The sequence below is a fragment of the Anopheles bellator genome, chromosome 2 (genome assembly GCF_943735745.2).
Source record: "Anopheles bellator chromosome 2, idAnoBellAS_SP24_06.2, whole genome shotgun sequence".
Classification (NCBI taxonomy): Eukaryota; Metazoa; Arthropoda; class Insecta; order Diptera; family Culicidae; genus Anopheles; species Anopheles bellator.
In genome coordinates, this window is record NC_071286.1 from 80,483,763 (window position 1) to 80,511,757 (window position 27,995).

The window sequence follows — 27,995 nt, forward strand, 5'->3', positions numbered from 1 at the left end:
ACTCGACGAAAAGTCCGCGAAAAAGTGACGAGCGCTGGCGTTCTCTCGCGATGGCCCATGAGCCGATCGCGCAGCGCGCCGGAGACACCCACACCAGCGCGAAACCAGTTTTCCTACGCTCTCTCTCTCGCCCACCACATCAGGCCGCGCTCACTCAATCTCGCGCCCGCTCTCCGTCGCTCGCGCTGCTCTCTCCGGCGCAGGTGCCTGGTACGCCTGCGCACAAACACCAGCAGCGCGTCGCGTAGATGCTGCTCATCTCTTTTCTTCCCGCACTGTTTCAGATACGCTCCCGAGTCTCTCTGTCGCACTAGCTAGCCGAGATTTAAAGCACTACCGTAAACTGTGGGCAGGAATGAGCTCATGGTGGCAGTGCTGCCAGAAAGATCGTTTTTCCCCGAGAAACATTTCATTGAGTGCAGTATCCAATCAAAGCAGCCATCACGCGGGATTTTCGAAACTCCTTCAGGATGCGGAAGACAGATGGAAACCGTCATATTTGTACCATCGACGAAACGCGCACTTCCCGCGAGGTGGCCGCCGCATTACCGAGGCTCAAAAAGTGGTGGCAGTTCGCACGGAACCTGCGGTTCGCCACGGATCTCCATCCTGCCACGCATAAACATCTGAAGAGTTCGCATCAAATCCAGAAAGAAAATGAGCGGCTACTCCATTGCTATCCGCCCTGGGTGGTGCATCCTTTCAGCCGGCTTCGGATGTACTGCGATGTGCTGGTTTTCGTCGTAATGAACCTACACCTTACGTTGCTGCCGCTCGCGTTCAGCTTTCTGGCCTTCCTGCCCCACGGTCCCCGACGGTTGGTGGAGTGTTTCGATTTGATCCTGTGCCTGGTGCTTGCCGGTGAGTTTGCGCTTCGATTCTGCACCGGTTACGTGGTTCCGGCCACGTACGAAATTGTCCTTGAACCGAAGCGAATAGCGTTGCGCCGGTTGCACCCGTTCGGACTGCTGTACGGACTGCTGCTGTTTATGCCGTTTATTCTGCTGCTGGAAGTGTTCCACACCTGGATAGTTGGTGCCGGTGCGGAAGCATCGTTCGCGTTCGTATCCTTTCTTTACCTCACCAACATCGTACGGTTCCGCGAGAGCAATCGGTACTTCCGCATCATACCCCGGACGCTGGGGATGCCCGAGAGCAAGATCCGTATTCTGCAAGTGCTGATGAACACCCTGTACGTGCTACATTGGACAACCTGTCTTGCGTACATCATCCCGCTTCTGCTGACTTCGACCCGTCCGGGCACACAATCTGCTGACCAGAAGTTACTGCTGCGCGCTCTCGGTGCGGAGGTTTCGCATCCGAACCTAACCTCATTCGGCTCAGTTACCGATCCGTTCGTCCGCCAACGGTTGGCCGATTTGCAGACGAACGCTTCCCCGGCCTATCGGTACTTCCGGAGCCTGATGCTAACGTTACGGGTTGGTCTTGCATCGTGCGAACAGAAGGACCTCGAGCAGCACTTTATGTACCAATGGATCATGTGGGTCGTAATGCTGCTCGGTTGGGTCTGGTTCAACTACCTACCGGTGGTGTTGTGCCGCTTTCTCGACTCGCCCGAAATGGCCGACGATCAGTATGATCGGTTTTTGGCGAACCTGCGAGCCTACGCCTACAACAAGCGGGTCAATCTGCGGCTTGAGCGTAAACTCCGGGACAACTTTGCCACCCGCTTCCGGACGGGGTTCTTTGACGAGGCGATGATTATGGGACTGTTTCCGCGAAACCTGCGCAGTAGCGTCAAGATGGAAACCTGCCAGCATCTGGTGGCCAGTGTGGATATCTTCAAGAATCTCCCGTACTCCATTCTGACGGACATCGTCGACTGTCTCCAGCTGGAGGTGTACCTGGAAGGGGATGTCATCATTTCGGCCGGCAGCTTCGGGGACTCGATGTACTTCCTGGCGGCGGGCACGGTCGCGGTGTACGCAATGCACGGCAAGGAGCTTGGCCATCTGACGGATGGTGCGTACTTTGGAGAGATTTCGCTCATCAAACGAGACCAGCAGCGGACGGCGAACGTGGTGGCACTCGAGCCGTGCGAACTGTATCGCCTTTCGCACGAGGACTTCCAGAGTGTGATCCAACCGCACGCGTACCTGCTGAACCGCATCCGGAAGCAGGCCGAAGAACGGCTGGCCGCGACGAGGCGGAAGAAGGATAAACTTTTCAGGAACAAACTCATCAACACCTTTCTACAATAGAGACCGCGCGTTGTGTAATAAATCGAATTGTCCCCGCGATGCTTTCGTTTCTGGCAACATTGCCCGCGCTGCTGGAGGCGCCGCGGACGGAGAAATCTCTCCCTTGCCATGCTGCGGACGATACAAGTGGGGGGAAATTCATAACCCTCTCGAGCGATCGGTCAACTCCTGGGGCGTGCGCATCGCCCCGAAGACCGCGGACCGCAGGAGTGGTTCTCGCGCTCGCTCCACGGTCCTCTCCGGCGCTCGCATAACTTAACATATTCTCCCCTTAAGTGCTTCCCAGCGTAACGCATACCAGCATCCGGAGCACCAATAACAACACCCAGCATAACGAACTCCCACCACACCCGCCCGCCGCCGCACACCTGGCACATGTTGCCGTCACGCATCGCTGTATGGGTGCGCGTCGAGTGGCGTGAAACTCGAGAAGTTCTCGCGCAGGGGGCCACAGAAGTCAAACATACAACATTCTGATGTTTTTTTTTCTCTCGTTTTTTGTTTTTCGCTGCGCCCTGAGCCTCGCATGTGTTCGTGTGGCCTTTTCGGGGTTGTGGCGGCGGCGGGTTCTGTGCTCTGTCTGTCTGTCTGGCTCTTCTCAATCTCCCGACACCGCATGCTGGAACGACTTTCTTTTCACCCATGTTTTGCGCCCGATGCTTTCTTGTGCCTTCGGTCCAACATTCCATTACATCCAGCGGTGACCCCTTATTTACAGGGACTCGAGAAGGTAATCCTCCTGCGCAATGCCATCGCTCCCGGTCATCCTGTCGAGTCGCAGGAGATGCGCTGGATGCTGGAGAAGTTTGTTGAGTCGAAATCAAAAACTAGGCGTTGAGTTCGATGCTTGATCAGCGAATAAGAAATTGAGCAGCGATCGACGAGCGCAGAACATAACGGCACAGACTCCGTTAAGATTGTGGTCTTTGGATCTACGCACTTTTCAATGTTTTTTTTCTGCAACCACTCAAGTCCGCGCGGGGCCCACTTGAGATAGCGGACTCCAGGGCAGGCAGGGCAGAGTTCTCTGGCGTATCTCGTCGACTTCCGTGTATCACATCGCCGACCTCCGACCATTGAACTCGGAAAGTGAAAAGTGGCCGCCGAATGGAAGATCTCCTCTCTTGTTGGAGAGCCGCCATTTCTGGTTTCTGTCTCGGCGGCTGTTCGCTGCTAGAAGTTCTTCCGCTTCGTGACCTGCATATTCTACCCTGGGATTCGCAAGCCCCTAATAGGGGTCCCTACGGAAGGGCTCGCCAGACCGTCGCCGCAGTCCATCACCGTGTCGTCACGGTCCTTTGACCGTTGATGGTCCTCGCACACAAACACACTAGCCGATAAATTGTAACACACAGCGAGCTACATTACGACCCCACCACGCCGACCTGTAACAAGGGGAATGTTCTGCATCAAAAATAACTCCACACGACCAGCGACAAAGCAGAAGGTACAGCCGGCTCCTTGCGATCGCCTCCGTCTGGAGTCGATGGCGTTTCCAGACGCGTTCCAGACGCGTTCCAGACGCGCTGTGTTATGATGTACCTCTCAACACTGCACCCGGCAGATCCCAAGAAATATGACCCTTTCCGGGTACACGGTGAGCCGCCTAGGGTGTGCGTCTAATTGTAACATTTTGATTGCTGACGGTTGGGCTAATGCGGGTTGGGCCGTGAATTACGGAGCGAATCCGAATCCGGCGGTGACACGCCGTGGAATGAGGGCATCAAATTTCCCAAGGATACACGATGCCCCGAGCTGGCGGCTGCCTTCGGTAGGAGCGCCCACCCGCAGCAATGTGGTGTCGATGGTGGTCGCGTGCCACCCGTACAAGGATCTGCACCGTGCAATTAAATTGATTATCGGCTTCGATGGTCCCATGTGGGCAGATGATCTAAGTGACGGAATCAATCAGTAAAGACTGTAGAATATTGCCATCCGCCGTGAGTCATGCAAATGGGCCGAGAAAATCGAACACAATTCCACAAATGCCTTATCGCGTTCCATAGCTAAGCAGGTCACCCGATGCAGGATACATGGTCCGACTGCGTGGGACCAATGCATCCATTGCACCGCTTGGCATTTGCATTTCAATTACTGTTGGCCGAGACCGGCAAGCGAAACCTTCGGCCAAAGCCGTCCTCCAACGCGTTGTGCAATCGCAATCGAGTCGCGAATGAACATCAAACGGGCCGAAAAACGTTACCGCCGCCATTCAGATGACCATCAACCAACGGCCAACGGGGCCAGTTAGCCACCCAGGTTAGGAGTGCTCAGATGGTCGCCCGAACTGTTGGGCGCCGGAACCGGTTGGAAAAGTGTGTTTTCCGGCCGCCTCTAGCAGCGGTCCGGGTTGGTTCCTGCGGCCAGCCACGGGATGGCTCGGTTCCGGTGGCAATCGCAAGCATATGGTCGGCAGACATTGGCACACAAATCAGCGCCTACAAACAGCGGCCAGCGGGTTCGATGCCGGCGCATGACCGTTCCGGCGCGCTGGGCGCCCTTTTGCCCCCTGGGTCCGATTTGAATGGCGGCAACAAAGCAACGAACCCCGCTGACCGGAATCCGGATGGGAGCGTTCCGGATCGTGGATCGCGCGAGCGCCCACACGAACCGCGCGCCTTTTGGGCGAGGCGTTTGGATGCATTCCTCTTGGCCTCCCATGTGACTGCATTTTTGTAAAGATTTTCCCTCTTTTTTTTCGTTTCTAACTCTCTCGCTCTCTCTCTCTCTCTCTCTATCGTTGTGTGATTAATACGGACGGAGAGAAAATATTGCATAAGAAGTAAAACTGGGAATGGATCGAACGGCCAAAACAATCCCTTCCCGAGTCTGCTGAGAACCACCCACACCCATCTGGTCGGGTGGAGAGGTCTCATAAAAAAGGGGTCGCTCTGGGGAAACATAAGACCACGCACCACGCGCGGAAACAAAGGCAGTCAGCCATGGCCATCGCCACCGCCCACCGAAGGTAGAACGAACTGAAAAAAAGACGAAATGCTGTGCATAAAATATGTAACGAATGGGGTAGTCGAGGTAGTTTAAACAATAAAACAACACACGCGGACGCGGTGCGCGCAAGACGGTTGGAGCATGCAGCAAAACAATAAACAAGACATAAGTAATCTCGTCAAAGGCTCGACGGACTCGGCGAGAGGAAAATTAAACATTCAACTTTCCTGGGTTGATCGAACGGGTTTTCGGGGAAAAATCCAACTGAAAGTAAACATGGCGATGAAATGCGGTGTGTCACTGACAAATGAAGAAAGTTCCTGGATCACTGCCATAATTTATACCTCCATTTCGGAGCACCCCTTCTCGGAATAAACCCTAAGAGCTGTTCGATTATTTTAAAGGCATTAAAGAATCGGAAGACGGCCAGGGAGCGTGAAAATTCGCAAGGACATTCAACGCAAGGCGCTCGAGGGCCATGGGAAAATCGATGTCCGGGGGCCACTTCACCGGCCGGGGCCGACAACGAAAAGGGATCCTGTTAAAGAGAAGGCGAAAAGAAAGAACTGGCGTCCCTTTGGCCGCGCCGGGATCTTTAAACTTTACAACTTCAGCCAGCCCGGTTTCGGTCGGAGCGTAAGGCAACAACAAAAGCAAGGAAGAAAAAACCGCTGGTTCCGTTTTTTCCCACCATTCACCTGAGCTCGGACCCACGTAGCACCGGGGAACAAGTGAATCCTTCGGCCGGCAACCCACAATCGAATCCACCTTACCGTTGTTGTGCAACCGTAACCGCTCATTTTGCTAGTGGTGGTGGTGAAGAAACCAATCTTCATTCGTTGTCGATCAGTTGCCTGTGTGCGTATTTTGTTGTTATGAGAGATAAAACCTGCTCCGATTGTTCAGGTTAGGGCAAAAAAGAGATGGATGAAATGAGAAGCAGAACAAGAAAGTGCATCCCTTCGCCGCTTGTTTACTCGAAGAATATTTTCTGTCTCGCTCGCCCATCATTGTCGATTTGGTCTCTCTTTCTCTCTTTCTCCTCTTCTCTTCTCCAGCAAAAGCCCCCTGCAGCATCTTGATCGTCAACGACAAAGAAGATCGTTAACTTTACTCACTTTCGATCCTTTCGAGTCCCTCTCTCTCTCTCGCGGGGTTCCGACCTTCCTTTCTAGCGTATTAAAGAGAAGACACAGTTCTCCAGTTCGTTTCGATGTTTATGTTTCCAATGTTCCATATGCGCAGGATGAGGCTCAAGAGTCGGAGCTGTATGCGCGCTAAAAATATCCCAAAAATCCCCTCACACAAACACACGTGTACGACACAATGGATCGTCGGGATGTATCGTTTCTTGGGACTTAATGGCTTTCGTTTTCCCGCTTGGCTTCGGTTATTGTTGTGATACCGTTTCACCGTCTGTCTGTCGCCAGCTACGTCAGACTGCGCATCTTGATGACGCCAACAACGGCTGGAAAAACATCATCCGTTGGTCCTGTTATGTCCACGTTATGTGCTCCTGTTACTCTTGCTACAATCTTTCCCTCAGCATTGGTTCGTTAAGCTAAAATTGGCTATGCGGTGGTTAGAATTTATTTATTGCATATCTCTCCTTAGCCGTAGCATAACGGGCAGCTACGACGGGACATCCACGCATCCAAAAAAAACCTTATAAAGATCACCACGGCCACGGATCGTAAATCAATTCGGCACTGTTTACGGACACGTAAATTACAATCCAAGCCCGGCGGTGTGTTTGTATGTCGTGGCATTAAACCGCTATTTACCGAAACCGTTTACGCCGCTTAACCGTGCGCCATGCGCACTGGCATGCGCATAAAATAATTAATAAACACATGGCACGACTGGCCGAGGCCGGAAGCGCGTCGTTATGCAACTTCGCATTACGCATCCCCGCGCGAAAGCGCTGTCCTATTCGTCCCGGCCGGGTGACGGGAAGCATCTAAATAAACATTGCGCACCATCCGCCCGACGGCGTGGCATCATAATTCGTGGTCCATATGGCCACAGACACAGCCGACCAGCCGACGGCGGAATGACTTCACGATTTCCACCCCCGAGCCGATCGGCAGAATGAGGAGGATTCCTTTGTGCAATGGACCGATTTCTCTATATTATTAAACATTTTTCTTCATATTTTTCATATTTCCCTTAAAATACAAACCATGCTCCAACGTTTACGTCCCTAAGAGGTGATCCGAGGCTTGGTGCACTTTTCTTTGGGCGTACGGGTGCATCCAAAAATACATCTCCAGAGCGAGACGCAACCTAGACGCCACGGTTCCTAGGTTCTGTCCATTGATGAATTTTGACGAGCGCATCGTCGGTTGGTCATTTCCTTAACACCGACGCACGGTAAGACTCCTGCTGCCCCGTACGGGGCCTTAGCAGTCTGCCACCGAGCAAAGGAGAGAGTGTCTTAAAATCCTGCAAACGTGCCGTCGGATAGAACTGAGCGCGACCCGTCGACGTCGAGTGTTCCAAAATTAGATCATCCACCGGCGTCGTGCGTGCCAACTTCACGGGGGAGTTTCGGTGTTCCCCCGGGGTTTTCAGTGCGACAGTGACCGCCGTACGTTTTTGTAGCGTTTAATGTTTACCGTTTTTAAATATTTATTTATTCTAGCTTATGTGCATTTTCAAGAAGGAGGAATTTTCCCCCATAGTTTCACTTATGCAATTTTCTGCTTTTGCATTTTGGAAAACAAATGGAACGACCGGTAAAATGAATACTAACACCAACGAGCCTTAAAGCCATTTTAATTATATAGAAATTGACTTCACAACAATATTTTCCATACTTGTGCTCAGCATTGTGGCAACAATTAGTCTCGCACTTTCTTCACTTTCAGGCCGCCGCGTTCTCGGTTGGTTGCCACCGTTCCACGGCGTGTCCTTACCGGGAATCGATTAAAGCCGTGAGGCGTAAGGCGCTGCTTCCGCGTCTGTCTTAAGTGGAAGTGCCGCGAAGAAACGCCGCCGGGGACTGTCTGGTAAGAAACGCAGTAATCGATGTACCGTACCGATCGTAGTAGCGTACGAATTTTATTACTGAGCTACGTTTCTTTGACCACCATCTTTGATGTGAAGCATAGTGAGAGAAGAAAAAAGGGTTTAAGTGTAACTCATTTTTTTTCCGGGCTGAGAAACACAAACTGATAATTATTTTGAATTTTACAACATTTTTTGTTTCGCTTCAGGCATCGAGCAGTTTCGCTCCAGCGTGAATCACTCTCTACCGTCTGGCGATGATGTCATTTGCAGCGCAACCTAACCAACCGATTAAACCGTTTAAGGGTGTTTCTTAGAATTCCGGACGCACGAGCCACCAGCAGGTAAGGTTCGGGATAAAACGAAACGAGTGCCTGTCTATCTAGCCGTCACAATTCTGGTCCTGGTCATCCTGCTGCCTCCTATGCACCGCAAATCCACTGGACGGATTAATAGGACTGGACACAAACAAAATCCCGGGAGCCCGGCGTCTGGCACGAGTGTCTAAAAATGGCGCTCGGGAGTTGTTGCTTGTCTTCCGCCCAAAATCTTAACACCACCAAAAACCGGCCTCCCGGAACGACGCAATACCGTGGTCCCTGGCGTTTCGTTTTCGTTTGGTCATTTCAAACAAAGATCTGTTTGCACGGCGCACGAAGAAAAAGAAGTCCCACCCCGATGCCCGGCGTGAGGCGTTTCCTGCGATGTTACTCCCCCGTTGCGAGGGGGGCCTAATGTCCCCAAGAAGGAGGAAGATGAGCCCAAAGTGAGACACCCGGCGTCAATGGCGCAACGCAAAATCGAAAGGAAAGCCATCGCTGATTTGAATTCCTAATGAAGGAATCTCATTGAACGACGCGCGGCAAGGTTCGCTGTTTGTCCAAGACTTGTTTGCTTCTCTCCCTCTCTCTCTCTCTTTCCCCCTCTCCCACTCGCTCGATCGACGCGGATCCGCGGAGGGCGATTGGGCGATCCGCAGATGGTATTATGTGCGTCAAGGTGAAGCCACCAGGCCGGATGTTACACATTTTCGGGAAGTTTCGGGAGATTTTTTGGCGCCAAAAGGCTGCCCGCTGCATCCGATCGGTAATGGCTTGAGTCAGTCAGAACCTGTCAGCTGCAGGCCGTGATTAGATCTCCGACCAGAGAGGGCCTACCGGGTGGCGTCACGGTGTGTAAAGGCTGTTTGCGCAACACGAACCGGTGGGAGACCGTTTCGAATCGCCCACCGTGTACACCCACACGCTAGAGGCCGCCCGGATGGGGGTGGGGGTGGTGTAGCGAATGGGAGCCGCAGCATGAGTAATGCACGCCGCCTCCGCCGCCTCGGGTGGGTTTGCGCGAAAAGAAAGGAAACTCCATTTCGGAGGCACATTTCTTCGGGTTGCGCACCGAAAACGACCCGGCCGAGGTCGGTTCGGAGTTATTCATGGGTGGGTCCGTTGGGCCGCGGAAACTGCACCCCGCCACGGCACCCGTGCTCCTGCCAATTGCCGGTTCTTGGCGCATGTGTGAGCCGAATTGTGGCGGAACCCCCTCGCTACGATGGGCTGCGATCCGGAGCCAGTGGCGGCGCCACTGGTTGGTTGATGGGGCGCGAGTTTATGAGGTGGTCCACCTCTCCCCCGTGGCCGGTTGACACTTGCTCAATAGGTTTCATTGTTGCGGAAGGGTTGGATGCCGAACCACGACGGACCGCTCCGGACGGAGGCAACCCTCGTCGAGTGAAGCGGCCAATGAAGTTCTTTATTTTGTTTTATCTATTCGATTTTATTTAATATATTATTGTTGAAGCTTCTACTTACCTTCTATTAGCATTTTGGATACGAAATCATCACCAAATTTGGATCAACCAAATTTCAGTTCAATACATGGCGCTTGGTGCCGCCATCTGTTGACGAATTGCGAATATTCCAAACACTTTTTAGGATCGATCTGATCGATCAACATACAATTGGCACATCATTTATGTTTAAGATTATTTTTCTCTCTTGTTTTTGCCCATGATCTTTTAAAGGTTTTGATCATAATTATATCGATTCGTTTTAATTCTGATGATTCTAATGATCTTTTAATTTATTTGAATTTTTATACTAATTTGTTATTGTTGGTGATCCACTGTAGGCGTCTCGGTTTTCCGGTGCCTTACTGTGTAGGTGTTTTACAGCTGACCAGTCGCTATGCGGTGGGTGGAATTCAGTTCGCGAACTTCCACCAACTGGCCACCGACGCTATTGTGGCTGGCCGGGAACTATGCCGCATTACACCACACATACTCTCGTGTGCACCAAATGGACCACAAAAACACAATGATTTACAGTAGGTCCGTGGGAGGGCGACAGCACCATTCCTGCTGCCCGCGGTACTCCCGCGGGTTCCCGGTTCCGATTTAAATAGCATATCTCGCTGGCGTCATCTGTGGCGATCGGTCATAAAGCGTCGCCGCACAATTTATGCAGCTTTTACTTTTGATTACACCCCGTTCGCCCCAATGGGAGTCGATGGACGCGGCCGACCCAGTAAGCCACAGCTGGGACGGAATGCCTTTACTTGTGCATTCCATCGCTGCCGCAAAGCGTGTCCTTCGGCCCTCATCTCTCTCTCTCTCGCTGCCCCGGGTGGGCCGTCCCTCGGTGACGATGAAATGCGTTTCAGTTCCGCGGTGGCTCACTTGACACGATGCAAAACTCCACCGACAGTGCGTCGCTTAATTTGGCGTGATCGATGATCGAACACGGCAATTATTTAAATTCCCAGTGACTACAATTTACATTGGAGCGAAACAAAATTCGCAACCACAATCGGCACTACGAATTCGACTGTAAACTATCGTTAATGTGAATTCAAAAACGGGAAGTTGCTACAAATCCGCGAACTACTGTGCGCGGACCACAGATCCGAACGCTACACCAGAGTGACAGAGTGGGGACGCAGTGGAAAAGAAAGTGCCGGGAAAAAAGGGAAACCGGAGTAAAACTAATGAAGACAATCGACGCAACTGTACCGACAGCAGAGACCCACGCATTCCAGCATTCCCACCGATCCGCGCTCCGATGGAACGAACTTTCGCACATTTCAATGCGCCAGAATGTGGTGCTGCGAAGGCGGAGCGTGGCCCTGTCTGGCCAGAAAAGAGTCACTTTCGATCGCGAGTCCGTTTGAAAATCGTAATTCCAACGGCGGGCCCATCAACGGGCGTTTGCGTTGATTTTGATCGCCGGCGGGTCGGCAACAGGCCACTGGCGGCCCGTGTTCGTGCCCGTACTACTAATGGCACGCGTCATATCGAAACCCATCTCCAGACATTCCGATGCAGACTTGGCTGGCTTCGCTTCAAATTGGATAATTATTGGGCTACGTTCCCACAGGAGACCGAGTGTACCCGTGGCACGATCGCAACGGAACATAAAACATTAAAATATTCATTAAATTTTAATGCCCTTCGCAGTGTTACTTTGTATCGTGCTATGTGAGGGAGGCCAGCTGTTGCCGGGAACCGTTCGAAGCCGTAAGAAAACGTTCAAATCAAATCAGCTGTCATATCGGCGGGCAGTGGCTGTGGGCGATTGTCGTAAGGGCGGCCCTTTTATGGCATCGGTAACGAGCGTCCCCAATGATCTGGCGACGTGTTACGAAATTAGTCCTACAGATCGCGAACGAATATTGATTGCTCCAGGTAAGGAACGATCGGATCCGCTAGGAACGTGCTATTAAGAATTTTAATAAATCCGTTTGCGCCGTTGCCAGATTGGATCAAAGTCTTAGACAAAAGAGTTCCGCGCATTGACGCATTATTTTAACGGCAGCTTGAGCTTAAGCAAATCGATGAAGAAATGCCTCCAAAAGATGACAAATTACAGAACTGATGTCACCGCGATACAAATGTCCCCAGATGTCCCCCAAACATGGAAAACAACATAAAAATGCACACATTAATGTTGCATCACCGCCGTGAGTTTTAACCTTCCCTCGATCGTTCCGTTTCAAGGTGACGGGGAAGCTGAATGCAGTTTCGAGATTGGCCTTCGTCGGCCTATCCGAACCGAACATAAATCTTCGTTGCCCAAAACCGCGCGCGGCGATCGTTGAGAATTCTTCGTCGGTTTTTTTTTTCAATTGCTATCCGACTAATCTACAGCCCGGCCTCAAATAATCGACTCATTGAGCGCTCCACTCCCTCCTCGGTGGCTCTCGTTGTGGGTTTTTGCAGATTAATACTCGGTAATAAGATAGCCAGACAATTTATCTTAATTGCCACCCGGCCACTGAAGGCTGGAGCAAAAAGGCGTCGTAATGCTCTCAAGGGGGAAGCAAAAAAAAGCGTAATAATTAAAAATGGAGCAGCGCAGGAAGCGCCAACTCGCCCGATGGAAGCTTGATTACTGGGAAGCCGGACCCGGGAGTGTGACTTCAAACGGACGAGTGTGGTCAACCGGGGCCGGCCAGTCGCCGGCCAAAAAGAACGAACGTATCCCTCCTTCAAAGACGACACCTACACGCGCGGGCGGCTTAAGTGCGGCCCGGTTTCGATTATTCTTAAGGCGGCCACTCCGCCCACGGTGTTGCTGGGCGATGGGGCGACGTTGACCATATTGTAGCAAACGGTCCCCGGCCACACCACGCTTAAGCGGTCACGGTGCGAGTGGTTACGCTATTTTTACTGCCGTTCCGGCCCTGTTTTCTTTGGCCAAACTGCACCGAACGATCAATAGCTCACATCTTTGCAGTGCGCCACGCAATCGCAACAATTGCTGTTGGGAAGGAAAAATCTTCTCACTCGAACGCGCTCACAAAGAAACAGCCCGAAAACCGCTGCCCGAGACGTGGTCCGCTTCAAACGCTTCGGAAGCACCAAAGGGTTTTCGGCATGTGCAAAACATATGTTTTTCTTGTCCCGGCGCTGTGGTGCATCGGTGCCAAAGGCAGAGCTACAGCTCGAAGTAAAGGGCCGGGAAAAGAGTTCCCAACCCATCGGTGGCTCCGACAGAATGAGATGCATTACCCGAGCCGAACTTAATCGGCTTTTGATTAATCGAACACACTCGCCACATTTCCCACCACCACCATGGAATTGACATTTGGAAAGGTTTTCCAAAAAAAAACACCGTGCACGACGTGACCAATTCTGATTACCGCCCGCGGACATGTGGAGACTGCGCGCCCCGATCTCCGTAATTGGAACTGATTGGAAAATTGACCGGCGACGACCGGCGGCGAGCGAGAAATGCTGGAAAAGATGATTGACGTGAAAAGCCCAGCGATCGCGAAATGTCAGCACACGCTTTTACCGTGGCCCGATCTGGGGAAAATTGACCCCATTCTCTGGGCCGGGGCCCTTCACTTCACGCGAGGCTCATCATCATGTGCACACTCAAGCGCCGGCTCGTGTCTGGCTTATGTATGATTTATGGAATGCACTTGCTTGGCGAGCGAACTGACGTGATCGCGCTCATTCGATCTTGATCGCAGCGCTATGCTCGACTACACTTGCTGAGCTGTCAGCGTTTGATGGAGCGTACGAGCATTACACGAATCGGATTAATGTTTACCCGTAGAATTACAGCCCGTTACAGTGGCCTCCGCCCGCCGAGGTCACTTCTTGGAGCGAACATTAATTAAATGAACTTTGGGAATCGACACACGGTGGTCGTAGGATGCACATTCCAGAAGCCTCCGGCCGATGATGTCAGCCATCTGCAGACCCACCGAAAAGGGTGCGCCAATGAATCTCTGAGGACCCGGCAGCCAGGCGGTTCCCAACGCTGATAAGACCTTCGGAGCCGTGATCGCTGACATCATTGTGCCCGGGAGGATCGCGCCGATAAGGCGACATGCGACACGCTTCTTGCTGAGGCCTCTGACACTGTGAGCTAATCGAGCTTAGGAGCGTTAGGCTCAAATTTGTCTTTGGCCTTTTTAAGGATCGGTGGACCGAATGGGAGTTTAGGCTCCGGTCACGGCCACGACCACCCAGGACCAGCATGTGTTAATTTAATAAACTCTTTACCGTAGTATTAAAATAAAAATCCCCGAACGGGTAAATCCATCTCATGAGATCATCACGAAGATGACGGTCGCAAGCTGACCATCACTCGAAGTAGAACACCATCCATCGCCGGATTAGGAGCATACTGATGACTTCATTGATAGTGGACAATCGAGGCGGGCTCACTCTCACCCACCCGGCCAGCCTTCGCGCTCCTATCACCGCTAGTCCCAAGGTAGAGCCACTTTCGAGCCCACCGATGACCTTCCGGCGGGCCGATTCCTACGCAACCGCTTTTACTGCGACGGGCGCAAGCTCCGCGATCGCCAAATGTCACCAACCGTGGCAATTTCATTGAGGTTTGCGTGGTCGCCAACGACCCGATGGCGTGTGCCGTGTGGTGTAAAACTGGAAATTCATTCATAAAATTCCATGCTGAACTTGATCGCTCGGCCCACAACTTCCTCCGCCGCGTGGCACTTGACGCGTCGGGGTCTGATGGGTTTCTTGCCGATCTCCGATGGCTCCTAACCGGGGGGGGCGTGGGTCGACTAATCGATCAGCACGCCAAAGGATACGCTGGGTCCAGGTTACGAGCAGTTCCCGGAAAGCCTAGGCGACCACGTTTTGAGCCTCCAGAGACACGCGTGTCCCAATATGGGACACAGTTCTTTGTTCTTCGTTTGCTGGACCACGGCCGTTCCCATACAGCCTCCCACAGACGCACACTTACGTGCGAGGTCGATAATTAAATTCGACCGTGTTGGCGTTGGCTGCAGCAGCCACCAGCTTTGGGCCGGACCGAAGCGCCGAATCCATTAATATTCATCCTGACCATATATTGGGGCCGGGATTCGTGGGGGCAGCGAACCCGAAAAGGGCAGCGCGCGCCCGCCACAGGATGACCGCAAGGCAAGTGGTTTTTTGTTGGTGGACCCCACCAACAGCAGTAAAACGGATCTTGGGAAGTTCTTGGCGCGATCAGAACTAAATGATAAACGATTAACGATGGTGTCACTAAACTTTGTGCGAACTCCGAGGTCATTGCACGGTCGAGTGGCGAAGGATTTGTCGTCGTTAGTGGCAAATAATTAAATGTGAGTTCGAATTAGTGAAGTGACATCATCCAGCGTTAAGGAGCTCTGAATGTCGAAGCGACTTTTTAGGTGCGCTTTGTACCCGACAAAATATAAAATGTAATCTTCAACTCTCGAGGCAATATGAATATCTCGATAGGAGATTGTTTGAATTTTCATCGCAGTCCAATGAATATTCAATTAAAGAAATGGAATAATTTTTTCATCGGCACAACAGCGGTCCATTACGTCCGATAAGCTCCTTGTCGGTTGTCCGCCGGCGAGCTGATTTCAGCTACTTACACCGTTTACCAGCAACAAAGCGTGTTTACAGGCACGTGAACATGACATAAGATCTATGTCGCCGCGAGCATTATGAGCTCCGTCCGCCGTCTGCCGGCATGCCTGGCCAGAAATGGCGAAGAAATCATACGCCAATCCGATTAGCATCACTTACCGCGCGCCCGTGGCCAGCGCAGGCGAATTATCATCGCCCTTTGGAGGTGGAAGGACCCTGGCGCAGCTTTTGGACATTTCCAGGCGCCATGTTTGGAGAGGAAACTATTTTGCTAAATTGCACACCAATAATTCTCGGCTGCTGCCGGAATGTGTGCCTTCTTTGGTCGAATCGATCAACGGACGGCCGATTGCTCGATCGATTGATCGGTGGATGGAGTGTGGACAAGTGTCAAAAGAAACGGAAGCCGCCCAGGAATTGAACGCCATTTCACGGGCAGTTCCCGCAGGCTTCGGGGAGCGCTAATGACACGGGCGAGCGTGTTGCACCGCGGGCCATCCGGTACACCCCGCGGATGCTGCGCCTCGGACGCGGATCACCTTGAAACGCCCATTAGTGTGCACAGGTGTGCCGCCCGGGCCTCTCCTAATGTTCCCGCGGGCCGGACTAATGGTACGGTTGGAGCCGATTGCGAATCAACTCTCGCGCGGCCACCCCCACGGCCGCCCATTAGGGGTGGGCTACGATTGCGTTGACAACGCTCGGTTCCAGGGTCGATGCTGCAAGACACGCCAACGCGCGACCGAGCCGCTCACGCATGAGGTACGCACGTTGGCTGAGATTGGTTGCCGTCGTCAGTCGAAGGGCCAGACGCGGATAAGACTCCCCGGACTCACCCGGTGTTTGTTTTAAGCCACCATCTGGCTCCGGTTCGATCGTCCGTTCGGGATCGATAGACTGACGTTTCGCAACCTAATGATGATGATGATGATGATGGTGGCCGGTATTCGGGGCTTTGTTTTCTCCCTGGAACCCACTGGCCGTGGGTCGACTCGTGAGGTCACGATATGCCAGATGTTTCGGAAGCATTTTTAGGGGTTTTCGCCTTTTTCAATTTGAACGGCCGGCCACTATTTGAAGGAAGCGGGAAAATGCTCCCTTCCACATAGTGTAGTAGTGTTGGTAGTATATTGATTGTTGATTTAGATAGAAAATTAGCAATAAAATCTTTAATGGGTATAGCCAAACTTGTCGGTATTATATAATCCCTATTTCCCTGTTTTGAAAGGGACTTTAAACGTGATCGCCCTAAAGGCGTGTGGAGCAGTTTTTGCAGGAAAAAGCTGCCTTCTTCTTTTCTTTAAAATAATTTACTTACTTATTACTTATTACTAAATCGTAACCCAAACCTAAAATGTTTTCGTTCTTTCCAAAGAAAGGCTGTTCAGATAATAGAACGTGACCGCACTCCATTTAAGTTTGCATGTTTCGTATTTTTATGTTGTATTTTTTGATTGACTTTAGGAGCTACTTTTGAATAATTAGATGGTGTTGTAAAGTATACTAAAGTGGGCTTTCAAAAATGCTATAAAACTAATCTGAAATGATGAAACTTCCATCAGAGAAACTTTTCGTTCGACCAATCGGCCACTAAGTGGCCCTTGGCCGGCCGGACCTTCCTAGGATTGGCTCTGCCTTTTCCTATCACTCGGCTGCCCGCGGCGTAGGTGATCGATACCGCAAAATGTCCCCACCAAACCAACCCAAAAAAAACGTCTCGTTCCTTTCCGTTCCCTTTTACAGCCAGCGACGATCCGCTGCACGATTTCACCCGTTAAAAATCCCCACGATCCCCATCACACGGGAAGGAGGACATGGCGGGGAGCGGGAGCCGAGCATAGCATAGGTACGTATGTTGGCCAAGCGTTCATAACGCGCGAGCCTTTACACGACACATTCGTGACGCATTCACCCCCGAGCGTGGCCGCCGCCATTTACAACACATTACATCGCCGCGGGCCGCACGGAGAAAATCTTTTTTGTCTAAATCCGGCACCCAAAGCGAAAGTCAAATGGCGGGTCAAACAAAAGACGGGAGGGGGGAGCGAGGGGACGTCGCGTTTGGCAAATGTTGTTTTTAACTTACGCACACCTAACCCCAAAAACCGGGCCCTGGGACAAATTGTTTATTTACCGGTCAGCTAATGTCTCCTGGGGCTAGGCTAATCGACCTTTCAGGCTCTCCGTTCGGTCGGTTCCGTGGTTCGTTCGGCCGATGTCGGCTGTCTGATGGGTACCACCGCTGGGACAGCTCAATTCTGGGATTCGATCATTCGGCTGACATTGACACGTTTAACGTAAATTGCCCACCAGCGGCCAACGGGATCAGTTCTTGGGTACAACATCTAAAAAACGTCGGCCGAAACATCACTAAACATCATGTCCGACACCGAGCACCGAGTGCCCCGCAACATGGCGTGAAGCTAATTTGAAACGTTGCAAAAGTCACCGCGGGATTGACGTTTCTATCATCACATCCTGTGTGCCAAGGACCACCTAGAACAGGGGTCATAACAGAATCGAGCGGGCCTTGTCTGTAGCACCTTCGTTTGCAGTTCTATAAAATGATGTTGGCCCTCGACTAGAAGCACCTCGAGGGAAGTAAAACATTGCCAGGCGTATTCTCAATAAGGGCACAGGGGATAGTCCCGGCTCGGAGCACCAAACTCGGCACAGATCGACTATCATAAACTGTCCCACGACCCAGTCATCTACTGGTGCCCCTTAACTAGAGCTACCGGGTTCTTCCTGGTGCCTGGACTGAAAGTGCCTGGAAGTGGAGCTGGAGCTTGCCGGACTTGCCAGGGTCGTGTGAACCAATTTGCTCTGCGCCGGGAGCTCATTATCATAAACGCCACTCGGCGCCCCCCCGGCGAGGTCGTGCATGGCCCCATTTGGGAGCCACACTAAGCACCACGAGTGTCGCCGGAAAGTGTCGTCCAAAGTCCGAAAGGCAGTGGCCCTTCAGCCAAGGGAACGCATTGACCCAGGAAAACCCACCACACACGCTAAAGGCCGAACCATATAAAACGCAGCCCCAAATAGTGTTGCATCGTTAAAGTGGTGGCCACGATCTGGCCCGGCCGAGGTGGCTCGAGAGGATTCAATGTAACCCCACTTCAAGGGACGCCAAGGTTTACCGTCGATCTCGTTCGTTTAAAAACCCACAAAATCGACTTCTCATCGGCCGGTGGCGATCGTACTCACCGAATGTGGCACTTAAACACCGCCGTCCCCCAAAACAGGGGCGGCCAAGGGCTACGTGACGCAGCTCGTCGCAGTGACAGAATGTGGATCAATTTATAATCCCAACGGGGCAGTTCCTTTGACATCCACCAGTATTGACAGTAAGGCCTCGAAGTCCGGCACGGATGATAGATTCGAAATCATTCGAATGGCTCCCGGGAGGGGGCCGTGTGATAATTAGAGAACTCGCGAGTCTCCCAAAGGTTATAAATAGCGGAACGCGACGCGACCATAGACCGTTAAAGGGGTCCATTTTTATGGCGGAATTTATGGTGTGTCCTCCCGTCCGTTTCAATTACTCGCCGGACCGACGAACCTGGCTCGGCCCGTTTGGGCAATAATTTTTCGCTTTCAATTTCAATCCCTCTCCCCTGTCAGGTTGGCAGGTTGGCAGGTTAGGTCCACCCAAAAGCGATGCAAAACTGTCCGCCTCACCAAAACCTCCTCCGGGAGCCTTTTGGAAGTGCACCCGATGCCCAAAAGCGGTGCGATGATTGATGAATCGGAAGTGTCGCTCGGTTCCGTCGGTTAATTTGTGTCTAATGATTGCTGTAGGCGGTCACCGGCGGACGACTCTCGATCCGGCACCGGCGGTTCCGGTGTCGAAGCGGTCGGCCTACCACGTGTGAACTCGCTGTGCAGTTCACGCCCCATCCGGAACCGTGGATGAATGGTGGATTAATTTTAGGACGACCTACATTTCATTCGGCACCATGATGTGATGGCATTCCACGCCATCACACGCTCCGTCAGCCGAGATGCGTCCGTTTACTTCAAGGAACTAAACCCGCGACCCAAAACGGGTGGGGGTTCTCTAAACAATCTTCCTAGCAGTGGGCGCTTCTGGAGTGTACGAGGCGCACGTGGCCGGCAGCTGCCAAAAGCGCGGTCCCGAAACTTGATTCCTCGGTGAATTTCGGTGGATTACCGGGACGCTGCGAGGTGCCCGGTGCGACAATCATTCGACGGGCCCCGTCGTGTATCGAATTGCAATCCGATCTTGGGAGCGTTCGTGGTGATGAAAAATTTAACTTTAATTGCCACACATAAGACACGCTTTATTCGTGTTACGATCGTTAAACGCAAAGTGAGATCAGAACAGCGTGCGCATCGTAAACAGCTTCGGCGGCCGGCAATGTGCGGCGTGTGTCCGAGGATTCGCCGGAACAACGCCGATCGCACCGGGCGGCTGAGAAATGTCTAGTCCATTAATTTCGATCCATCGCGCCCGAACCGGCCCGCGGACGAGTGTCATCCATCTTGGTCCATCGGTGTCTCGCGACGAAAAAAGGGCAACTCACCTGCACTCGCTTCGATTTCCCGCCCGGCGTGGGAGTTCTTGATTAGGGGAACTTCAAAAGTCTATTTTCATTCCCCGGGAGCCCTCACCGGGGCTCGGCGAGCATAGTCCGGGCGGGGGGAGGGCCGGCACACTAAATGATCTGTCACAAATCACACCGTAATGAATGTGGTCCGCAGACGGTCCGCCGGGGGGGGAGGTCCAAAGCGAAAGTATAAATTATACGCGATTCCTCCTTCAACAAACCCGACCGGGACCGGGACCGGTCACCGACGAGACTTTGGGCCGTCGGCTCTCGAGCCCGGCCGCGTTTTGATCGTTGCGCGATGCACTTTAATTGAGTTCTGGTCTGGGTTGGTCGCGGAGTCGCAGGAGAGTCCCCGGGGGTGGTAAGGACCCGACCGCCAGTCCCGGGCCAGTGCCCGTGTGGCCCGTTAAACTGGCTGGCGGGGTGCATGATACTGTTACTAATTAAGCCATTTGTTGCCATTTTATAAATATCTCGTCACAGGCCACCGGCCACCGGGGCTTGGGCCAGGGCGGGCCAAACCGAAAGCGTGATCCACAAAAAAGGGAAAACCGTTCAGTGCGCGATATACGCAAACTACCGGCCGGGGCACCTGTTCGCTGTTTCGGCTCACTACACCCAAATGGAACCCTTTGAGGCGTTAAAATTTGACGACAAAACCCCCCCACACACAATATGTCCCAACTTCCCAACGGTCGTGGCCACGCACGGTGGCCGCCCATGGAGTGTGCTGGGCTCGGATTGAAGTCTGCGCCTTTTTGTCATCGTTGTCATAACCCCGATCCGGGGGTCCTTTCGGTCAATAAATTTGTTCGTCCGCTGGACGGAAATTTACACCATTCCATTCGGCGCATAGATCAGCCAGAGTCCAGAGGGACTTGTGGCATAAATCACGATGCTGCGACACTAGCGCCGCCAACGACGTTCGATCGGCAGCCCACCGCCGCCGCCGCCGCCGCCGCCGCCGCCGCCGCCGCCGCCGCCGCCGCCGCCGCCGAAATGGGTTTATTTTTGGTTCAACACCATAATTAACGCTGAATTTACTGTTTCAATGGCCACGATTGCCGCCGGTGCCGGTTCTAGGCGCACAATTTGATCGGCTCGCCGCTGACCGCAATCCGTTGACTGCTGTCGCTGAAGTTGGAGCCGCTGAAGATGGATTCACGTTAAATTGGTTTGATGCATTGGTCGCACCACGGCCACAGCTCTTTCATCTTGGCGCTGAGAGCAACGGCTCAAAATGATCCCGGCATCGGGACGCCGCGTGATGATTTACGCGGCGGAAAGTACCGCACACTAGGAAGTGCGAGAATTTGGTGTGCGTCGAACGATCCTCTCGGGGCCACGGCTTAGGGCGCACTTTGCATTCTTTGGGAGAATGATTAATTTATTCGCCGCCAGGCACCTGAGCGGGACAATTGTGCCGTAAATCGGGCTTTTCCGGGCGCCGTCACTGATGGAAGGATGACTAGGCGCTCGGCACTCCTGGCGCTTGGAGGATATATCTCGAATCGAAGGCTATCGAATTGAAATCATTTCAAGACATGGAATGATCTATCCGCCAGGCCAACGGGAATGGGGGGGGCTAGCGTGTGATCCGAAAGGTTAGCCTCCCGCTAAGTGGCGACCGACAGTAATGATAGCCTTCGATCGCCCGGCATACAAACGCCCGATAATCGATTGCCGGGACCGATCGTCGCGTGATCGATGAGATTCGCCCGACAGGGCAGGTCCATCTGGGCCGGTGACGAAGCACCACCGCGCGCATGGAAGCGAAATAATTGATACCGAAAGTCATGCTCGTGGGGGGTTCGGAGTGGGTTCGCTGCAAAGTATCACTCCTCTTCCTCGGGCACAGACTCTTCACAGTGCGGTGGCCGTGCGTCACCTCCTCCACACGTGGTGCTCCGGAGTCACCTTGCGTAACGCTATTAATAATTCCACTTCCATGCATCACATTTGGCACGCTTTTGATGCACTCCCACGTCACTTGAACCGTCGTGTGTATGTGTCCCGCCCACCCTTTTGGAGGGGCAGATTGCTAAGACTTAGTTAGGAAGGCGGCCACGATCGTCCCCCGTGTGATGTGATCGATCTCTTTTATGCTAATTTCTGGCACGATCCGTGCCGACCGTGCCGGGATAGATGAAAAGGTTTGCGGGCGGTGTAGCGTTTTCCAGAGTTCCCAAACGGCGTGTCATCGAGTTTCTGTGACGGATCTGGATCACCTCTGATATCCTTCAAAATAAAAAGCAAATACTAAAGGACCAATACCTGTTGAGAAATTCACAACGATCTCCACGGCGATCGGATGGGTTGGGAAAACTCGGGTTCGCATTGTACATAATTAAAAACAAAGAAACGCGCCGATTGCCGGTGAGGGAAACGTGACTTTCGCAACCAAAGTGTACGCCTTCGGCCGTGTAGCGTTTTAAACTTTATTTGTATTCCAAACAGCCGACAGTTTAAGAAGCGTAAATCACTTTGATCCCCTGCGAAAACGGTCAGGCCGGATGAGTCACGTCCCATTACCGAAAGCAAGTGACAGCTGTCAAACAGTGAGTAAAAATTGGATACGCGCGAATCAACAACAAACTCCGGGTCCACTTTCGATCGACCCGCCCAGCCGTGGCCACGGCTGGGTTGGCGACGGGCGTAAGGGGCGTGAAAGCAATAGGCGCGCGGTTCGTAGGAAAGCAAAAACACTGGCCGCCCCACGTGATTACGGATCAGCGCGCCGTTGCGCAGTAGTAGTGTGCTTCTTCGGCGGAGTATTAATTAATCAACACTGGCGGCGACGGCTAGCGGCGAGTCGGAGAGGACCTTCAAGAACCGGAGCCACATCCCGACGACGCCAGGGAGGCACGCACCTCGGAGCTCCACAAAGCGCTCCATTATGCACGTGCTCCGCGGCCCAATGGCGGCTCATGTTTGATGATTTGATTTCACAGTTGGTGCCCGTGTTTGTTTAGTGTGTGCGCGATGCTGTGCGGTGCATTGCGCCCAGCCCAGTGCCGGACCGGACCCAGACCTAAACATCGCCGCGCATTAGATTGGTTTGCGCGAAGGGACGTCGCCGCGAAACCGCGATAGACGGGCGATCCCCCGGTGGCCAAGGAATTTGGTTGAATCAATATTTAGCACGCTTCAGCGGGATAAAACACACGGTGCGTGCGTGCGTCGAGCGACAGAAATGGACAAATTTGGACCCTCTTCTCGGACCCCCCGCGGTACTCGAGGCTAGGTGAAGCAAACCCCGGCTTTCGGTTGTGCAAGCCCCCGGACTACCGAAACAATGGCCCACAATGGTGACACACAGGTTGAGGTTTGGACGATGGCGCAGCCAAATAAGGCGTCGTAATGCTTACTTCATCAACCGGCACTCGAAAGCGTACGCTACGACTGATGGAAATTCAACAACATTCCGTTATTTTGGTGCTCCTGCTGGGCGTATCGTGCAATGGGCCGATTCGGGGCCATTTCCATGATGTCGGTGCAAGTCGGTGATTTTCTTCGGTTCGGGAAGTCGAATCGGCCGCGAGCGAGGTGTGTTTGTTGTTCTTCATTAAGCGAGCTCTTGTAGAAGATTCGAAAGACACAATTTCGGGGCCCCGACACCGCGGTATGCTATGGCTAACGAAGGTTAATCTGCACCAACCATCTGCTGGATGGGTTTATTTGTCCTGTCACATTCAGACCATCCGCTATCTGTTTAACTTTTCTTGATGAACGCCCAATTTCACGCCAAGCACTGATTCCTGCCGATGGTCTGCAGCGCGTTGTTGCATCAGAATGTTCTTTACCCGTGACAAGTCGGTTATTAAAAGCTGCTCAGCATTTTGTCCTTTACTGATCGGAAACCAATAACGTCATGATGACGCCAGGCATACCGTATGACGAAAAAGTGTGGTCCTGTATTCCCACATTGTCTGTCTGAACACGTTCCAAGAAACGACGTCGATCCAGTTCTAAGCCGCAGACCGTTCGAGAAACCTTCCGAAACCGAATCCCTAAGTGCCAAATTAGGCTGAAGAGGGCTTGTGCGGCCACTGGCGATGGCGGGTTGGGCAAACTCATCTCTATTTCGTAACTTAATGTACATACTCCCCACCGCGGGCCGTTTGGGCCTGTCGATAGAGGCTTATGGCAGAGAAATCGTTAACCGGTGACATCAGACGGAGTCGGTGACGACGACTGATCAGCGTCTTTTTTTGTATCATTATTTCACACCTGTGCCCCAGGGTTCACTCGTTTCTTTTTTTTGGCTAGACGTGAGGAAACCTTCACCGAATGCAAATAAACACGCCGCAAGCCGTAATAGATTTGCATTATTTATGCTAGCATTGGCGTCTGTGGACTTACCACTCCAATTTAGTAAGTTAATTGTGAGCCTGAACCTGATTAAATCTGACCAAATTGTGAACAATTTTGTTTTACAAATTTGCCCCGAACGTGTAAAGTGGGGAAATGGCCGACAACTTCGGATTGTTGCCCCAAGCACGCAGAGAAGCAACTGGAAAACCGTTGACTCAGTGAAACCATTTGAAATACATTCAAATTAGTCATTGTGCTAGCAACCGACAGATGGCGCGCAGCAACGCGGAGAATTTTTTGCTGCATTACCAAAGTTGAAAAACTGTACTTTTTTGTAGTGTTCTATACTAATTCCTGATAAAGATGTGTAGCCCGTCTCTCTGTCTTGGTTTTGAATAGTAATTTTTATTAATTCTCAGAAACTGCGCAAACATGGAATGTTAAAAATACGGATAGCTAATTGATCTATTTTAGGAAAATATAACTAACATCCTTCCTTTTTTAAGTTGGTTTTTTGATCGCTTTTTCCCCATAGTGCATAGGGAGTACCGAGTAGGCTTAGTAGGCTTGTCTAATCCTGGGCCCGAATCAGTCTTTCTCTGTCATCGTTTGAATAGGCCAACGTTCATTGCGTGTTTTAAACAGAAAACGGTGTTGAACAACTGAAACCTTTCTAGCCAACAAAAGGGTACCGAAGACTGCTTTACTTGGTAACATGGCACAATCGGTGGTTCCACAGGGTCGACCACTGTCCGTAACCGATTTGCCACCAGACGTACGAGAAGTGTTTCGGAACTTGAAATCGTTCAATAAAGTCCAGACTGCCGTGGCGGGCACAATTCTGCAATCGACCGACTCGCTGGTGGTCAACGCCCCGACCGGATCGGGCAAAACGGTCATCCTCGAGCTGGCGATCGTGGCCCTGGCATCCCGGGACAATTATCGGATCGTTTACCTTGCTCCGACCCGCTCGTTGTGTGCCGAAAAGTACAACGATTGGAAGGACCGTCTGGGAGCGCTACGAATCAGCTGCATCCAGTACGATGGCGATAATGCTGTCGAAGACATCAACAAACTAAGCAACCATCGGCTGATTCTGAGCACACCGGAAAAGTGGGAAGTGTTCACGCGGAACTGGACGGATCGGAACGTGGCAAATGTTCTGCGACACATCAAGTTAGTCCTTATCGACGAAGTACAGATAATTGAAGACAGTGAACGAGGCGCAAACTTGGAGCTCGTTGTGGGGCGCATGAAACTGATCGATGCCCGAATTAACCGTGATCAGTTAGCGAACGATGGCGTAGACCCAGCCCCGACACTGGATTCAATCCGCTTCATCGCCGTATCGGCCTGCGTACCGAATGTGGACGATTTCGCACGCTGGCTGCAAAACGATCGCCACGTGGCCGCCTTCAGCTTCGACGAGACGGACCGCCAGACGACGCTTGAGCGCCACGTGCTCGGATATCCGTGCCATACGGGCGCTTACAAGTTTGAGCTGAATTTGAACTACAAGCTGGTGGACATTATAACGAAGTACGCCTGCGAGAAGCCGACTCTCATCTTTTGCTCGTCGCGCAAAAGCGCCGAGACGACGGCCAGCTTCTTGGCTCGCGAAATGCAATTGAAACGGGGTTCAGTGCCTCCGTGTGGAACAGCTTCCGGAATGGCGGGCAAACATTTGCAGGATCTCATCGCACGTGGTGTCGCGTATCATCACGCCGGACTGTTGGCCTCGGATCGGACTCGGATCGAAAGCAGCTTCCGGAGCGGGCACATTGGCATCCTCTGCTGTACAAGTACGCTCTGTATGGGAGTTAACCTTCCGGCGTACCTCGTGATCATCAAGTCCACCTTCAACTACACGGGAAATGATTACTCGAACAACTACCTGCTCCAGATGATGGGCCGCGCCGGTCGGTCGGAATTTAACGAACACGGGGTTGCAGTAATAATGACCACGGAATCTAACGTCGATCGGTACCGGAAGCTGGCGGCCAATATGTTGCCCACCGAATCGCAGCTTCATAACAGACTTCCCGAGCTGCTAAACTCCGAGATAGCGTACGGGATCATCTATGATCGACCGGCGGTGCGCGAGTGGATCAAGTCAACTTTTTTTTACGTTCGAGCCTCAGCTAATCCGTCGCATTACCAGCTTTCCGGGGGACGCAATGTGGACGAACAAATCGAAGAACTGTGCCAGAGCACGTTGGACTCACTGCAAACGAGCGGGTTGGTCGTGGCTCGACGTCCGGACGTCTTACAACCGTCCGGCTGCGGTAAGTTGATGGCCCGCAACCATATGTCCTTTGCCACGACGAAACTTCTCCTAACGGAGCTAACGGGGCGCGAGACACTGCAGGAAATGTTGGCCCTCGTGTGCAGGGCGGAGGAGTTTAGCAGCTCGTTCAAGTGTCGCATGAACGAAAAGCGAATCCTTAACTCGCTCAACACCACGGAATCGTCTTCGGCCCAGGATGCTTCCGACGCTGCCGGAATAAGGTTTCGCTGGCCAGGGCGCATCAGTACAACCGGCGCCAAGGTGTACTGCTTGATACAGGCCGTGTTCGGCTGCCTGCCCATCAACGACCACGGTCTGCACCAGGAAGCGGCCAAAATCATAACGCTCGGTGCCCGCATAAGCCGGTGTATCATCGGGTTGCTAAACAGCAATCGGGATCGCTTCGAGACAGGCAGCTTCCGTGCGTTGCGCAGTGCCGCCACGTTGAGCCAATGTTTTCAGGCAAAGCTATGGGAAAATAGTCCGCTCGTCAGTCGCCAGCTGGCACAGATTGGACCGAAGCTCGCGCAGCACCTGGCGGAACGCGGAAAAAACTCGTTCCAAACCATTCGCGCCACGGATCCGCGGGAGCTGGAATGGATCGTCAAGAAGCAGCCACCGTTCGGTAACGATCTGGTCAGTTTCGTCAACCAGTTGCCGGAATTTTCTATCGAACTAACAAAGGCCGCTTCCGAAGGTGAAGGATCAGCCGAGTTTTCGTGCACGGTCTACCAGCGGAACGCTAGCTACCGTGCCGTGTCGCCGGAATCGTCCGTCACCTTCAGCGTTTTGGTGGGAGATTCGTCCAACAGGACGTTGCTTTATCATGATGGTTGTAGCGCGGAAAGTATCCCAATGGAAGGATGTACTTGGCCAATCCATGCGTACGGTGGTTCCGTCGACTCGATCACTGCCCAGCTGATCTGCAGCTCTTGGGTAGGATTAGATTGCATTCACGCTGCAAAGTTGAGCGACCGAGAATCCATTGCCTCGAAGCAAACGACCATAACGCATTTTTTCCCCACCAGAATGGCCAATGATACAATGGACGTGAGCTTTGTGAGTGCACGCTCTGCACTCGATACTTCCAGCAGAAGCTGGTCCCTTCCGGACGGATCATTATCTATCACAACTGCCAGGAAACTTGTTGAAGATTCGAATATGACCACTGTGATGGACGGAAACAATTCTTCCTCTTGCGACGCATTTGAAACAATCCAAAAACTGCCCGTGCTAAAATCGATCTTGAAGAAAACAATTCCTCCTTTCGTAGCGCCACG

General features: G+C 52.5%; 2 protein-coding genes across 2 annotated transcripts; both read left to right on the forward strand.

Annotated features, from left to right (window-relative positions):
• The first annotated feature begins 470 nt into the window (after nt 1-470).
• On the forward strand, nt 471-2,222 carry LOC131208161 (potassium/sodium hyperpolarization-activated cyclic nucleotide-gated channel 1-like). The gene has a single exon (XM_058200811.1). It carries the CDS (start codon nt 471-473, stop codon nt 2,220-2,222), a length of 1,752 nt encoding a protein of 583 aa, XP_058056794.1.
• Nucleotides 2,223-25,143: 22,921 nt separating this feature from the next.
• LOC131208162 (probable ATP-dependent DNA helicase HFM1) lies at nt 25,144-27,866 on the forward strand. The gene is made up of 2 exons (XM_058200812.1): nt 25,144-27,765; nt 27,807-27,866. The coding sequence occupies exons 1-2, from the start codon at nt 25,144-25,146 to the stop codon at nt 27,864-27,866; spliced, it is 2,682 nt and encodes an 893-aa protein (XP_058056795.1).
• The last annotated feature ends 129 nt before the right edge of the window (nt 27,867-27,995 follow it).

Coding starts and splice junctions, on each gene's coding strand:
- LOC131208161 (XM_058200811.1), top strand. CDS start 471: ATGCGGAAGACAGATGGAAACCGTCATATTTGTACCATCGACGAAACG.
- LOC131208162 (XM_058200812.1), top strand. CDS start 25,144: ATGGCACAATCGGTGGTTCCACAGGGTCGACCACTGTCCGTAACCGAT. Junction 27,766..27,806: donor TGGCCAATGATACAATGGAC/GTGAGCTTTGTG, acceptor CGATACTTCCAG/CAGAAGCTGGTCCCTTCCGG.